At 43.9% G+C, this 16,890-nt stretch overlaps 1 protein-coding gene across 1 annotated transcript in view; it reads left to right on the top strand.

Annotated features, from left to right (window-relative positions):
• LOC126426421 (ankyrin repeat domain-containing protein 65-like) overlaps positions 1–16,560 on the top strand; it is a 59,947-nt gene extending 43,387 nt beyond the window's left edge. The window contains exons 2-3 of the mRNA XM_050088339.1: positions 850–1,426; positions 16,074–16,560. Of these exons, the coding sequence (XP_049944296.1) occupies positions 861–1,426; positions 16,074–16,560 (1,053 nt within the window). The 5' untranslated portion in view covers positions 850–860. The remainder of the gene's footprint in view (positions 1–849; positions 1,427–16,073) is intronic.
• The last annotated feature ends 330 nt before the right edge of the window (positions 16,561–16,890 follow it).

The following is a 16,890-nucleotide window of genomic DNA, read 5'->3' as shown; positions in this document are numbered from 1 at the left end:
GGGGCGCTGGGCCATCAATTGTTTTGATGGGGGCCGTGGTTTCACTGCTAGAGGCCTTTTTTGGGCGCTGGGGGCACTTGCAGGACAGTGCCGAGTGTTCTCCGCCACAGTTGGAGCACTGTTGCCTCTCCATTTGTTTGCACTGGGAGAGGCTGTGGGCGCCTGCACATCGCGCGCATTTCACTTGTTCAGTGCATTTGGCTGTTGTGTGGCTGAATGTGAGGCACTTCCCGCACTGTGCCGGTTGTGGAGGGGGGTCGTGTGGGGGTTCTGCGGCTCTTCTTTTGTAGTCTATCACCGCGCCTTCCGCCAGCATTTTGTCCACCGTTTGCGGATCGTGCGTGATGACCCTGTATTTTTCAGTTGGGGCGTTATTTGCCTTTGAGGTGATTCTCCACGCAGTCTTTATTTTCAGGCCCTGATCGCGGAGCTGTTGGATGGCTGCTTGCTGGACCGGGTCGCACATTTATGTCTGCCCGGTGCCTGGTGTTCTGTTTGCCGTTCCCTAGTCGGTCCGCGCCCGCGAGTCGCGCTATCCTGCCGCTCTAGGTGTTCCCTATTCCGTCCACGCCCGCTCTGGCCGTCTCGAACTGCGGTGGTGGCCTCCTGGTGTTCCCTTCTCGGTCCGCGCCCGCGAGTGGCGCTCCCCTGCCGCTTATGGAGCTTGTTCTCCTAATAAAATGAACTGAAAAAAACCCTTGAAAACGGTAATATTAAAGAATTGCAGTTATTCACCAATGGCATCAGTCTGACAGAAAGTGTCGCTGTAGACAGGTGTGTCTGTTTCCGGTAGAAGTATCGACAGTCACCTGTAAGCTGAAAGGGCTGCTCGATGATGTCGTGTTTCAGAATCGTCAGCAATGGAAGCAGATAAGGACGTCACGGAGACGGTGGCCGTGGGCCTGGGTGCCCTCCTAGACGCCGGGGACGACGCCATGGTGACGCTCGTGGCAGGCGAGACGCGGCTGGTGGCGCACAGGGCCGTCCTGGTGGACAGGAGCCCCGTGTTCGCCGCCATGTTCGCCCACGACACCCTCGAGGCGAGCACTGGTGTGGTGAGCATCGCCGACGTGGGGGGCCCCGTGCTGAGGCAGCTGGTCTCCTACCTGTACACCCTGCGGGCCCCCCAGCTGCCCGCGATGGCCAGCCAGCTGCTGGCCGCAGCGGACAAGTACGGCGTGTCGGGGCTGAAGGCGGAGTGTGAGCGGCAGGTGGCCGCTCAATTGACTGTGGAGACCGCGGCGGCTGCAGCCGCCCTCGCAGTCCGCCACTCCTGCAGCGACCTCAGGCGGGCCGCCATCGAATTTATGAAGACACGAACCCGTGAGGTGATGGCCACTCAGGGGTGGGCGGATGCCATGTGGAAGCAGCCACAAGACTTGATCGAAGTGAGCCCGCTGCTGTACGATCCACCGCCAAAAATCAGGTTAGTGTGAGACAGCCCACTCACTTGTGTCTCTCAGTTCTGGATGTGTGTGTGCGTATTTCTAACTCTATAATTTTTGCCACTGAGTTTCTTTAGATGTGTCTATGCCATAAAATACGCCATCGTACAGTCGTTTCATGATAGCTCACAATGCTATCATTGCCCTTCTGTATCAGAGTCAGTGAATCCCTAAACTGAACCCAGTTCATTACCAGGAATGTTAGCGAACAAAAATCTTCAAAGAGCCAGTTTGTAGATATTATTCTGTTAAACTACATGTATACAAAAAGGGCTTGTTTAGGTTTTGGCATCAACTGTCAGTAGAAATGGTACACTCACTGTGCGAATAGAGCATGGCCCATTCTGCTGTGGGCACAAAGCTGTATTGCCCAGCAAGGGCTCAGACACTGTGATGTGTGTAGTTTGCAGCCGGCAGCCTGTACAGGTTGCTGTAAGCCTGTTCACATAAAGTAGCGTTTAAACATCTTCAGTGCCTCTGTGGCAGATGACAATGAGACACATTTGAATAGTGCCACGCTGCATAAAGATGAGACCGAGTAAGTCACTTACAACCAACACCTAGAGCAAGGTAGTGTACTGCAGAATGATTATAGGAGGGCGGCAACATATTTATAATTTTAGATTGCTGGTGTTGACCTGTGGAATTTTCTTCATGTAGTAAAGCAGACTATCAGAGTAATCACTATTCACACCTCAGTACTACAGCTTTGTCTGTTGCATAGTTATCTGTCACTTTTTTCTATGTTCCAGCCATATATCAGTAACCAACCCAACATAATTCTTCGTTCTCTCCTAATCCAAACTCTGCATGGAAGATTCTAATTGATCTAAAGGCACGTTACATAAAAATAATAATGGTCTGCTGTCAGAGCTTGTATGGAAGATGTTCAGAAGACCAGGTGAAGTAAGCATCGGTGCTCCAGTGTATGGCTGCTCACACCTCTTGCAGCGTGAGGCCACCTCATGAGACTAGAGCCAATCCTCATGGCGGTTCTGGCTGGTCTCATAAAATTGAGTCTTCCCATCTCATTTTGTTCTCCTCTCTATTCAGCCCTTACATAAAGTTCATGCGGTACTAGGATACATTCCCTTCTGTGGCACACAGAATACCATGTTATACTGTGTCTTCCATGAACAAGTATCCCTCCCCTGTCTGCCTGTCGATTGCTCTATGGCTTTACTATAGCCACCCAGTGAACACTACAGACTTTCATTCTACTGTGACACTCACTATGACATTATATATATATATATACATATATATATATATATATATATATATATATATATATATATATTCCATCTATTGTTGTTGCTTTCCACCTCTGATAGTTGGTGAGCATTAATGAGGCTCTGCAACCAGAGTTTTCTTTCTTTTTGCACTATCTTACAATAACATATGTCCATACAAGTCTAATAGCTATTAACACTGATAAATTATCATTTATTTTTCAGCTAGATTTTAATACTTATGTAGTATTTTATGTGCAATTTGCATATTGGAAATCTTGTTTGACATGACACTACGTGCATTCCGTGAACCAGTTTTAATGAGCTTGTAGCCAGTATTGTAAATCATTCAGTGTGTTTCTTTTATTCAATAAAGACAAACATGAAAATTCATGTTTGAAACAATGAACATATTAGAATTGTTATTTATGTTCTTGAAAAAACTTAAAACATCACTCCAAACTCGTTCTGCACCCTGTGGGAAATGACACAGGCTCTTAAGTTTGAAAAAGTTTTTATTAACGGTAATATTTTTACTAACAGTAATTTTTAATTATTTCTTTATTTACATGTCAAGTTCCGTAGGACCAAATTGAGGAGCAAATCTCCAAGATCATGGAACGTATCAGTACATGAACATACAACATAAAAGTAATAATGGATAAAAATAAATGTTCATGAACCTGAAAGAAAATCAGTCCATAAGTTTAAGCAAACGCTATCAGCAATACAATGAGAATCATAATTTTTCAAGGAACTCCGCAACAGAATAGGAGTGACCCATGAGGAAACTCTTCAGTTTATATTTGAAAGCGCGTGGATTACTGCTAAGATTTTTGAATTCGAGTGGCAGCTTATTGAAAATGGATGCAGCAGTATACTGCACACCTTTTTGCACAAGAGTTAAGGAAGTCCGATCCAAATGGAGGTTTGATTTCTGCCAAGTATCAACCGAGTGAAAGCTGCTTATTGTTGGAAATAAACTAATATTGGTAACAAGAAACGACAATAAAAAATATACATATTGAGAGGCCAGTGTCAAAATACCCAGACTCGTGAACAGAGGTCGACAACAGGTTCGTGAAATCACACCACATATTGCCCGAACCGCCCGTTTTTGAGCCAAAAATATCCTTCTAGAATGGGAAGAGTTACCTCAAAACATAATACCATACAACATAAGTGAATGAAAATAAGCAAAGTAGAAGCCCGCGTCCTGGCGAAACAGCCTCTCACTTTCAAAAGAAAGATTAGAGAGGCGATAGAAATAGCCAAAAGACCCGCCAACATGAATAGAGAGGACGGGTACAAGCTTCCGAGGTCTTGGCTGCCTGCAATAGCAGGGCTACGGAGCAGCGGCAGAGCCGTGGCGGCCCATGCAGACATGCGGAGAGCCGCAGTAGTGGTCGCGAGCATACAAAGCAATGGCACGCCGCAGCTGGCTTCTGGACAGCATGGAAACAGTGTGACGTCACAGCCATCACCTGTTCGCTATTCGTCCGTGTCCTCCAATGGGGTGGATTAATATAAAGACCAATAGAAAACAGCTATTTCAGCCAATGACAGATAATAAAGGAAACACCAATAAAGCATACCTTTCACCCCTCCTCCTCCTCCTTTTACAGCCAATCAAGTAACAACACGGTATTCTCGTGCAGCTATTTAAGGAACCAAGTGTGTTCATTTAGCAGTTAACGTAAGGCCCTGATGAAGGCTAGCTGCAACGCTGGCCGAAACGTTGGCGCATTTTAAATTATGACGATGCGGTCTGATACCCTGAAGAATTTTATTGAAGAAGACAATGGCCGCGGAAGCCTACGCGTACACAAAGTAGACTAATTTACGTGTCGAAGTATCACTCACTTTCTATACCGTTCGAATAGTGAAAATAACAGTATTAAGTCTTTGAACGAGATCCTGAACGTGGGCTTTCCACGACAGCTTACTATCTGAAAACCTAGGAATTTGAACTGTTCAGTTTCACTAATCATATGCCCATTCTGTGAGATTAAAACGTCAGGTTTTGTTGAATTGTGCGTTAGAAACTGTAAAAACTGAGTCTTACTGTGATTCAATGTTAGTTTATTTCTACAAGCCATGAACTGAGGTCATGTACTGCACTACTTGAAACTGAGTCAATGTTGCACACAACATCCTTTACTACCAAGCTAGTGTCATCAGCAAACAGAAATATTTTAGAGTTACCCATAATAGTAGAGGGCATATCATTTATATAAATAAGGAACAGGAGTGGCCCCAACACTGATCCCTGTGGCACCCCCCACTTGACAGCACCCCACTCAGATCCCACATCATGGCCATTATAAACATCGTGAAAAATGACCTTTTGCTGCCTGTTGCTAGAGTAAGAGGTGAACCAATTGTGAGCTACTCCCCTTATTCCGTAATGGTCTGGAGCAATATTGTGAGATCAACGCAGTCAAATGCCTTTGTTAAATCAAAAAATACGCCAAGTGTTCGAAACTTTTTGTTTAGCCCATCCAGCACCCCACGGAGAAAAGAGAATATAGCATTTTCAGTTGTCAAACGACTTCTAAAGCCGAACTGTACATTTAATAGCAAATCGTGTGATATAAAATGATCAATTAACCTTACATACACAGCCTTTTCAATAACTTTTGCAAACACTGATGGCATAGAAATAGGTCTAAAATTATCTACATTATCCCTTTCTCCCATTTTATAAAGCGGCTTTATTACTGAGTACTTTAATTACTCAGGAAACTAACCATTCCTAAAGGAAAACTTACAAATATGGCTAAATGCAGGGCTAACATGTGCAGCACAGTACTTTAATAGTCTGCTAGACACTCCATCATAACCATGAGAGTCTTTAGTCTTCAGTGATTTAATTATTGACTCAATCTGCCTCTTGTCTGTATCACAGAGGAGTATTTCAGACGTCAATCTCGGAAAGGCATTTGCTAAGAAATTTATATGATTTCCTGTACAAACTAAATTCTTATTTAATTCACCACCAATGCTCGGAAAACGGTTGTTAAATACTGTACATATATCTGATTTACCAGTAACAGAAATATTATTACTGCGAATTGACTTTATATCATCAACCTTGTGCTGCTGACCAGACACTTCCTTCACAACTGACCATATGGCTTTAATTTTATCCTGTGAATTAGATATTCTATTTGCATACCACATACTTTTTGCCTTGCTAATAACATTTTTAAGCACCTTACAATACTGTTTGAAGTGGGCTACTGTAGCTTGATTGTGACTACTTCTAACATTTTGATATAATTCCCGCTTTGTTCTACATGATATCCTTATCCCACTAGTCAGCCAACCAGACTGTCCATTACTGCTAGTACCCCGTTCAGAATGTTGTAATGCAAAGCAACTCTCAAAGAGCATGAGAAATGTGTTATGGAAAGCATTCTGTTTATCATCTATATTATCGGCACTATAAACATCTTACCACTCTTGTTCCTTGACAAGTTTTGCAAAACTCTCTACTGCTGTTGGATTAACTTTCCTACGTAGTTTGTAATTAAATACGACATTGGTTTGAGTACAAAAACCTTTTAGTGTTAAAATGTGTGCATTATGGTCTGTGTTTCGGTTGGCAGGAGAGCCAACACCGTGTTACTAGGAGGCCGAAAGGCACGTGTTTTAGCTCACGCAGGCTGGCGTGAGGTCTGGAACAGGACAAGGAAATTACAATTTAGAAAAAAGGATGTAGCTGGTGGAATACTTAACTTTAATCCGTTAATGGTGAACGTCGGTCTTGACAGTACATGATTCAATATCAATAGTAACTGATAATGGCGCCTTGCTAGGTCGTAGCAAATGACGTAGCTGAAGGCTATGCTAAACTATCGCCTCGGCAAATGAGAGCGTATTTTGTCAGTGAACCATCGCTAGCAAAGTCGGTTGTACAACTGGGGCGAGTGCTAGGAAGTTTCTCTAGACCTGCCGTGTGGCGGCGCTCTGTCTGCAATCACTGATAGTGGCGACACGCGTGTCCGACGTATACTAACGGACCGTGGCCGATTTAAAGGCTACCACCTAGCAAGTGTGGCGGTGACACCACAGTCTGAAAGGCCATTCACCCTTTTACTAAAAGAATGCTCACCTAGTAATGAAGAATGAATAAAAATATTGTCTATGACTGTGCTACTGTTCCCCTGCACCCTAGTTGGAAAAAACACAGTCTGCATCAGATCATATGAATTTAGATCTACCAACATCCTTTTTCTTGCACAATCATGTACAAAATTAATACTGAAGTCACCACATTTAACTACTTTCTGGTACTTTCGACAAAGTGAATCAAAAACCCTCTCTAGCTTAAGCAAAAATGCTTTGAAGTTGGAGTTAGGGGACCTATAAACAACAGCAATTAGAAGTTTAGTTTCACTAAATTCAACTAATGCTGCACAACTTTCAAATATCTGTTCAGTGCAGTCTCGTGATACGTCTATGGACTCAAATGAAATACTGTTTTTTACGTACAGAGCCACTCCTCCACCCCGCAAGGAACTCCTTGAGAAACAGCTAGCTAATCTGTAGCCTGGTAAAGGAAGCCTCTGAATTATCAAATTATTTAAGTGGTGCTCTGATATACCAATAATTACAGAGTTAACATCTATTAGCAGTTCACAAACTTTATCTCTAATACCTCTTATATTTTGATGAAATATGCTAATTCCTTCTCTACTTGGAAACATTACATCCTCTGGAGGTGAGCCCTTAGTTACAGGCACTTCCTTTAAGCAGGTATACCTATCAGCTGACTTCAGTCTAAAAAAGGTGCAGCTCTAACACCAACTACTACAGGTATTTTTCCATGAGTGATACCACTACCACCACCACCACCACCCACTACACTGTCACCTATAAGCTTAGCCAGCCTCCCCTTCCCATACCTGTTGAGGTGCAGGCCATGCCTAGTGAAACCCCATCTACTGATAGACCCAACTGGCACCACTGAGATGTGATCCATGCCCTCCACCATCAGTGACCCTCCCCAGCCCCACATTAACGCACCTAACAGCTGCATTATGGTGAGGCCGAGCATGACGCTGAAACAGTTGCACGAAATGCACATTAGTGCCACCAGATTGAGTAGCTGTCTTAACCAAGTCACCACTGACATCATATTCCCCGTCCCTATCGAGACTGTTCCCTGCTCCACCCACTATCACTACCTGATCCTCTTTCGTAAAATTCTTACATAACTCCCCTGTGCTTTCAGTCACCTGAGCCAACCCTGCACTACTGCACTAGGCTTCACAATGCTGGTGACCTGGTACTCACTCCCCAACACTTCCTGCAACTGCTGGCCCACACCTTTACCGTGGGAACTACCTAGCAGCAGAACCTTCTTTCTGCTAGACTTTGCAACTAACCTAGGCCTCCTAATTGCTGAGGACTGCTGCAAGTTACCTACATTTACGGCTACACGAGGCTCCTCTCCTCTCCACTCAACTCTGACAGTTGGTTGTATCTATTGCATGTATGCAAAGTGAAACTGTCTGAATACCTCCTCTTCCTAGCTACCTTCTTGCCAACTGCCAGTTCCCATTCCCCACCACCCTTCACCCTCCTCAACCTATCTAGTTCCTCCTTTGCGCATTGTAACTGGACCTGAAGGGCACAGATCTTACGGTCCTGCTCCTCTATTAACTTGTTTCTACTACAGATTCTACATTCCCAGGAGAAAATCACGCTAAAATGACCACTAGCTTCCCCACTGCATTCCCCCCAATGAAAATACTTTGAACAAATCTCACACCGTAATCCACTACTCACAAACCTACGACAGACCTTTCACTCATGGTAAAATTTTACAGCTACTGAAAAAAACTATACGTCTACATTACCAAAGTTCAGTTACACCAGTAGAACCATTTGTGCATATTTTACAAGTTCTCTTGTTGGTGTGTATTAGATCCATGCTGTAATTAGTGATCTTAACCAAAGCCACTGCCTCATACTTCTCACACTAATGGGTGTCAGTTGCAGACACATATACAATGTTTGGTTCTGGAGCTGCCGCGGTCTTTCTCTGATTTCACTCCCCCTCCCCCTCAAAAATTATACTTAGTTTCACACTAAAATTCTTAGAATTTTAATAATAATTAAAATAAGATGGATACAACGGCATGCAAGCAGAATTATTTTTTACTTCATACAGTGAAGTGATACAGTGCTTTCCTATTTTTCAGGGAGGATGTCTCATGATCCCATGTTCATCCTCCTCCCCTTGTATCCATGCCAGGCCTTCTAGACATCAGTTCTCATAGAATTTACCATTCACATCTACTGTATATGGAGGACAAACTTAATTTTATTCCAGTAGCAAGTTCACAGCACAACTTACATCATCAATCACAAACATTGCTCATAACCCCTCCCCTCTACACACACACACACACACACACACACACACACACACACACACACACACACACACATCAGTACATCAGTGTTTGTTTTTCCGTGACTGGGCTATGACATAGCTTACTTTAACTGCCTCATGGTTTCATGTGTGCCTACAAAGGGAGGACCCTCGTTCGAAAAATACTTAAATTTCTGTCAACCATATTATTTAGATTCATGTTGTAATACTTTCATTACGAGTAACTGTTGCACTGCCACAGCCTCTTTCTGTTGTCAAGTCACTAGTTCCACCTTGCTGCACTGCCTGCTGTACTGAAATTCTCCTCCTTTGAAACACACTGTCAACCATTTCGTTATCTGTACCTTTCAAAGGCCAGGTTTTAAAACACGCTGTGAATGCTGTCTGATGATCGAAGTATCACATTAATAACATTAAAATTTTTTTCACAACCAGATGAGTGTCGTGCCTGTACAATTTATATGCATGTGTTATCATGCTCAGAAGAAGCCAAATGACCTGAACTGTGTTCCACCTGGTTTCTATGCAGCCACATAACCTAACGGTCTTGCAGTTTGTCTGCTCTCTTTCTGATACAGTCGTTTCACTACACAATATTATTACTACAACAGACCACTAGAGAAAACTGCCCTTTACGGTTATAGTCCATATGAAAACCAATTCCACAATAACGTAAATATCAGAAGATCTGTTACCAGAGGTGACAGTCGTCAGTGCTTGTAAGCTCAAGTTCATTAAAATAAATGACATTTCCAAAGTCAAAATTCTACTTCAGACTACATTGTTTTGTATTGGACTGGGACCCAGGACTCCAATCCACTCACTACTGTCTCGGCTAACAAAGCACGAGAGATCTTAACTATCATTTTAACCACATGTAACAGCATTAAAACTTGATATGATGGGGCATAAAGTTTTGTTTTGGGCAGAGATTGTGAATGAAGCAAAATAAAATTTGATGTATCGAAATTTTTCACCAGTAGAGGGATGATGAAACTGAAATGATTTTACAACAAAGTATTCACCTGCTGCGTTCCGAACTCAGCACATATCACGCTGTTTTCTAGCCACATATAGAAGCACAATGTCAGTTTATTTCACCACTAGCAAGATATGCTCGTATCTGAACTAGAAATTATGCGAGAAATAGTTAATCCTTCAAAGTGTTGCAAACTGCAATGCATACACCCACAACAACGTATAAAATGGTGGTCTGTGCTATTATGTGACTAAAAGCCAGACACTTAAATCATTCCCCAGTCGCCAGGAAACGTAATGTTACAACCAGGCTGGAACATAACAGGGCATGTACTGCTATTTTATAAGTGATCTAGGTTGGTATGATCACAAAACATACAAATATATGATTTAATTCTTACTTTCGAGAAGGTGAGATAGGCTCCCTCATGACTGTATTGCACTTGCTAGTTCCATCTTCTGTTGTAGACAGCAGATTCTCGAAACAGACCATGTCCATCCTCACAAGACTTCTATTGAACCACAGTTGTGCAGAGTCCCAAAAGGAAACTGCCGGGGCCCGAGGGCCTCCCGGAAGACTTATAGCAGGTTGTGGAGGCCAAAAACTGCTTGTAGTGTGTAATGAAATAATGAATTCTGACGGAAAAATTTCAAAGGAATTTTTTGAAGGAATCGTGGTGCTAGTTCCGAAACAGCCACACAGTGCACAGTAAAAAACTTAAGACCAGTTACCCTCCTGAATAGTGATTACAAAATTGTAGTGCACGTTCTTGACTGCAGAGTCAAAATGTCAATGCATGAGATAACTGGCCCATATGAATCTAGTGCAGGTAGACACAGATCAGTCATTCAAACTGTCTGTGAATATAGACACGTTCTAGCTACGACACATGTTCCCAGGCATCAGTGCGCTGTACCCGGCCGGAGTGGCCGAGCGGTTCTAGGCGCTACACTCTGGAGGAACCGCGTGACCGCTACGGTCGCAGGTTCGACCCTGCCTCGGACATGGATGTGTGTGATATCCTTAGGTTCGTTAGGTTTAAGTAGTTCTAAGTTCTAGGGCACTGATGATCTCAGAAGTTAAGTCCCATAGTGCTCAGAGCCATTTTTTCAGTGCGCTGTACATCGCTCGACTTTGAGAATGCTTTCGATAGGTGAGCCATCAGTGCCTTCTTGAAACAATGACTGGATTTTCCCAAGTGTTTTGCCGACATCGCTGGTAGAATTTTGAAGAACAGCAACTCGAAAAACAGCACCTCAAAAATCACGATTAATGGTCAGCTAACCAGACAACTTGGGTTCACAAGTTGGGTGCGACACGGTTGTCCTATGTCGACGGCCTTGTTTGCCATTGCCACTGGACCTCTGCTAGCCACTCTGCAGAAAGAGCTACGAGGGCTGCACATACATGGCCAGAGTATCAAAAAAATGGTTCAAATGGCTCTGAGCACTATTCGACTCAACATCTGAGGTCATCAGTCCCCTAGAACTTAGAACTACTTAAACCTAACTAACCTAAGGACACCACACACATCCATGCCCGAGGCAGGATTCGAACCTGCGACCGTAGCAGTCACGCGGTTCCCGACTTTAGCGCCTAGAACCGCACGGCTACCGCGGCCGGCGCCAGAGTATCGTTTGTGGGTCTCGTGATCACCGGCGAAAGTGACTGGGAGAAGGCATTGCAGGTAATCAGCAAACACGAACTTGCATGAGTGTGAAGCTGAGCAACACTAAATCACTCGTGGAATATCTTTGCAAAACACGGGAGACCTCAGTGTGGTCATCCAAATGCAAATCTTTGCTATCGGCTACAGGTATAACATAAATCGTACTACATCTGCGAACTAGGAAAATCCTTGCCAGCGTGCCAGCTAGCGTCAAAGAACATAGCGCGAGAAGACTTGACGATATCCAAAAGGCCAGCTTTGCAAGTATGTATGTGGTTTCTAAAGTCAACAGCGTGGCATAGGTTGTACCCATTCCACGTGAAACAGCAGCAGGATTTCTCTCAGCTTCGAGTCATTTTGTAACTCGTGGTAACATTTTGAAGGTAAAGTTTGACACGTTAACTCCACAGCTGAAAATGTGGAGGGGGGGGGGGGGGGGACTAAATCTCACATACGTATGGAGAAAGTCACAAACTCTCTTCCTGCGTTCAACATATGAGCTATGGAAGAAGACACCCATGAACCTCACGTCCCACTTACCAGACGAAATTACTTCCACTGTCTTGCGCCCACCGATAGAAGTAGGGCACGTCCCCAATCGTTTTTATAATTTTGAACAACTTTAATTCGAACTCAGTTATACCCAAACCAGAGTTCGCCCGTCAAATATGGTAAAAGTTAGGGACATATACGTGGAATTAACGGAAAACGAAAGCAGAAATGTGACTGCACAAAAAGTAGTCGCACTACAGCTGGGAGATCATTTGGATAAACAGCAGCACTCCTCACCTACCAACAATTTTTTGAATCATATAGACGTGCCATGTCCATCTACGATGAAGAAATGGTGTAAACTGGCCACAAGGACGAACAACGTGTTACCTGGTAACAGAGGGAAACAAATCGAGCAGACGTTGGGTGAGGCGCCGCACGCGCGCCGTGCACAAGCGGACGTGGCGCGGACCACGGGGTGGCGCGTCTCCCCCGCGTGTGCTTCGCTGAGGCGAAAAACTACAAGAGAAACTTCGCAATTCTTTTTAGTTAATATAGTTACGTGAAACAGTCTGCAAAGTGAATAGGAAAAGACGTAAATACGAGAACAACATAACGAATCGCCCTAAAGCTCTTTTTTTCTTAAACGGTATTTTTTTTTATTTATGTTTAAGGAAACAGAAATCTACTCTAAAATACGTAGCTCAGGAGTACCTTATTTTATGTTGAAGGAATCTCATAGGACAATTTTGTCCTCAAGAGAGATTTCGTACATTATAATAAATGTTATTTACCTAATTCTGTACGCCAAAACTTGTTTTAACCAGAAGAAGGGACTGTCCTGATTTCTACTATTATGCATTACATTCAGAAATCGCAGCATGGAGCTTCCAGCGAGTGAAAGATAACAGAAGACCAACTTGGCAAACATATCTCAGGAACTGACGCACTGGGCGACTTACAAGATACTGCGAAATAAATCGAAAACAAACAACCGTGAACATGTAACTTCCAAGTCGTCGCTCACAGCTGAGATAGTTTCTTTGCAGACATGGTCTTCTGGATGAAGTATTAAAAATAAAAAAAATAAAAAATCATCCACGAAAATATTGGATCGCCTCGGTGACAGACACGGGGGATGCATCGCGGGCAGGCCTCGGAGTCCTCAACTGCTGGCCTCCTTGGCCCCGCCTGCCTGGTGCTGAGCAGCGACTCCCGGAAAAAGAATGTCGGTACATCACAGAGAGAGCGGACAGCTGAGACAGGTATAAGGGCGGCACGGCAGACAAGTCTGTGGATTCTAGGCCCCTGCCCTCTTTGTCGCCACCTTCCTGACACTGACACCCTAAAAAAATAAAAAAGTAAAGCTTTGTAATGGAAGATATCGTGTAGAGAAAAGGATGCTGTAGTGGTTAAAAAATAAAATTGAAAAAAGTTGTTAAGGCGGCCAGTTTCTAGTATGCACGTAGTGGCTTTGAATCCCATCACTTCCATGAGGGTATCAGTTAAAGAAGCTGAAATGATTCGGGCTACCTAGGCTGAACATCTGGGTTCGTTTCTGACACCAGGCAATCATTTTTAACAAGCAGAAGCAGCATCTCTTCCACCTCTGGTAACCTGGAGGAGAGTCAGTACAGAGGCGAAAGTCATGCCAGGTCGAAACTCTGTCACCAATTGCGTTTCTTAAACGATATTTTCTTTTCTTTAATTAATGAGCCAATCGACGTGCAATGTCACGGTACTTGACTCTTATTGCATTTGAGCTTGAGATGTGGAAAATGTTGGTGCTGCACTCAAATCTCCCTTTTCGTCACGTTTGATCCCTTGGAGATGATACACTTCCACCCTTTCATTGTTTCTGCATGACTGCAAAGTCCTCAAGACCTTCACAAAAGACACGCGTCTGGGTTCGAATCCTGGCCTGTCATTTCAAGTTCATACGCACACACAAAATAACATATGACAAATTACTATGGTTTTTAACAATTCTCCGGACTTTGTCAACAATAATTATGGGTACTGGTTTCGACTCGCAAGTCAAACATCGAACTTTTCGTCATATCATGTGTTTCAGGTAGGAGCTCCCGGTTAAAAGGAATTCGATAATCAACGTCTCTTTGTATGTAGCCAACAACGATGTGTGCAATGTTCGATTCATAGTCGGCACAGATATTTTCGTCATATGCACATTTCGCTGCTGTGTAAGTAAACCGATATGTGACGTCTACACTTGACTAGAAGTGAACGTTGTGGGGTGCAGGGTTCGAACCCTGGTAAGGTAAAACATTTTCATCTCGTCATTTCAGTTTATCATCGCGCTACTGGTTAAAAGTGACGATTTCTAATGTTTGATTGTGCTTACTTAAGTGTCAGATTAAGTCCGGGGTTGGAATCTCCGGTCAACAGAAAACTTTGTCATGACATTTCAAGTTTACACATGGGCAGTCTTCCTCACTTGTGACTGAAACGATATTTATCATATTTCATGTTACTGCTAACAGGAGTAATAGCTGCTGGATTGTATTCAGAGAGTGTAATTCAGAAACAAAATTTTTGTTGTACAATTTTAAGGTGAAAGTTGCTTTTTGAAACGTTGGTTATGTAATGAATTCGCGTGTACAATCGTAATGGCTGTGTAATCTCTAATACCATGTTTTCTGATATTTGCATTATCGTAGTACTAATTTGCATCTAAACTGGTAGTCACACAGAGCAGTTGTCTCTTGTGGTCCCTTGGAGTAACCATTTTGTATAGTGAAACGACTTTACTGCAAAGAGAGCAGAGGACGTGTATTATGTGGATTGCATACAAATCAGGTAAAACAAAATTCTGATGATTCAGGTAGTTTTGTGCATGATAGTACATGTTAAATACGTTTGCACATGCTATCAGGCGCACAAAATCTCTCTCTCTCTCTCTCTCTCTCTCTCACACACACACACACACACACACACACACACACACACACACACACACACACACACACACACACATTTTTATGGGTGTAGAGTTGCCAGTTTGGTGCTGTTTATATCTGAGATGTATTAAGCCATTCGAAGTGTCTGTTTGTCAGAAACTTTCAGTATCTCTGAGCCTGTGTCAAGAAATGGACCGATAATTGGATTGAATTTTTTTGGCTTTGTATGACGGAAGTGCCTCGTTGAAAATCTTGAGATGGAGTGTGATGCGTGGTAGTTAAGCTGCAGACAGAGTAGTAGTATTACCTGTAACAAGCCTGTTTTGCAGTTGAGGTGAGTCACTCATTAGCTACAGCGTAGTCAGATCAAAGGAGCTGGCTTCCAGGAATGAGTGAGACAAAACGTGACAACTTAATTCATTCATAGGTTGTATAATTCAACTTTTAATGGACAATGAATGAAAATTTTTTATAAGGGGGATTGAACAAATCTGCTGTAGCTTAATATATGCAGAGTTGAACACTGTTTTGTATTGTGGGAGGAGGAATCTGTAGGTTTGTTTCAGGACAGACTTGCATTCACAACAGTTATTTCCTCGTGTGGCAGTTTACCTCGCCGGCCGGTGTGGCTGTGCGGTTCTAGGCACTTCATTCTGGAACTGCGTGACCGCTATGGTCGCAGGTTCGAATCCTGCCTCGGGCATGGATGTGTGTGATGTCGTTAGGTTAGTTAGGTTTAAGTAGTTCTAAGTTCTAGGGGACTGATGACCACAGATGTTAAGTCCCATAGTGAGTGCTCTGAGCCATTTGAACCATTTTGAACCTTTTTTTTTCGCAGTTTTCTTCATTGTATTGTGTGTGTGTGTGTTGTGTGTGTGTGTGTGTTTGTGTGTGTTTGTAGCAAAGTGTGGCAGTTTCTGTGTTCTGTGCAGGAGGCTCTCTGCAAAGGAGAGATGCAGCATGCTGATCCAGGTGGCCGAGCAGGGGGCAGTGGGGGAGCTGAGGGCGCTGCTCGCCGAGGGGGCCGACGTGGAGGCGAGGGGCGGTGTGTGGGGGTGGACTGCCCTGCACTGTGCAGCGCACAGGGGAGACGTCGAGGTGGCGTGGCTGCTGGTGGAGGCGGGGGCGGGGGTGGACGCCAGAGACAGCTGGTGGCAGAGGACGCCTCTGCACGTGGCTGCAATGTGGGGCGGCACTGCTGTGGCGAGGCTGCTTCTGAGGGCGACTGCCGATCCCAACGCCAGGGATGGCAGAGGGTGGACGCCGCTGCACTGGGCGGCAGCCAATGGCCACGCAGAAGTTGCGGCTGTGCTGCTCGAGGCGGGAGCTGACAAGGGGGCCACAGCTAGTGATGGTCGGACAGCACTGGACCTCGCCAGTGATGAAAACGAGAGGAGGCTGATGGAGTTGCTGTCATGAGGCAGCCACTCCAACGGACTTTCTGCAAAAAAGAACTGAAACAACTTCTCCAGTAATAATTAGCATTCTTCTTCAATAAAAAATTCAAAAATTAAATCCTACGGTCACTAATTTTACTCCTCCTCGAGTAGCATAGTGCAGACAAATAGTCTAAGCAACTCTGTGGCAAAACTGACACAGCACTAGGTAACAGTAAAGTAATTCAGGTAACAGACAACCTTTCTCTCAAGGAAAATTCCTCGAGTACAGTTCTACACTAAACTTTGCAAAAGTCAATAGTTCAATGTGAATTAACACTGTTACTCTATAATATCTGATCGCTGAATACTA

This window comes from Schistocerca serialis, chromosome 11, assembly GCF_023864345.2.
Source record: "Schistocerca serialis cubense isolate TAMUIC-IGC-003099 chromosome 11, iqSchSeri2.2, whole genome shotgun sequence".
Classification (NCBI taxonomy): domain Eukaryota; kingdom Metazoa; phylum Arthropoda; class Insecta; order Orthoptera; family Acrididae; genus Schistocerca; species Schistocerca serialis.
This window is presented reverse-complemented; position numbering and strand designations above follow the sequence as displayed.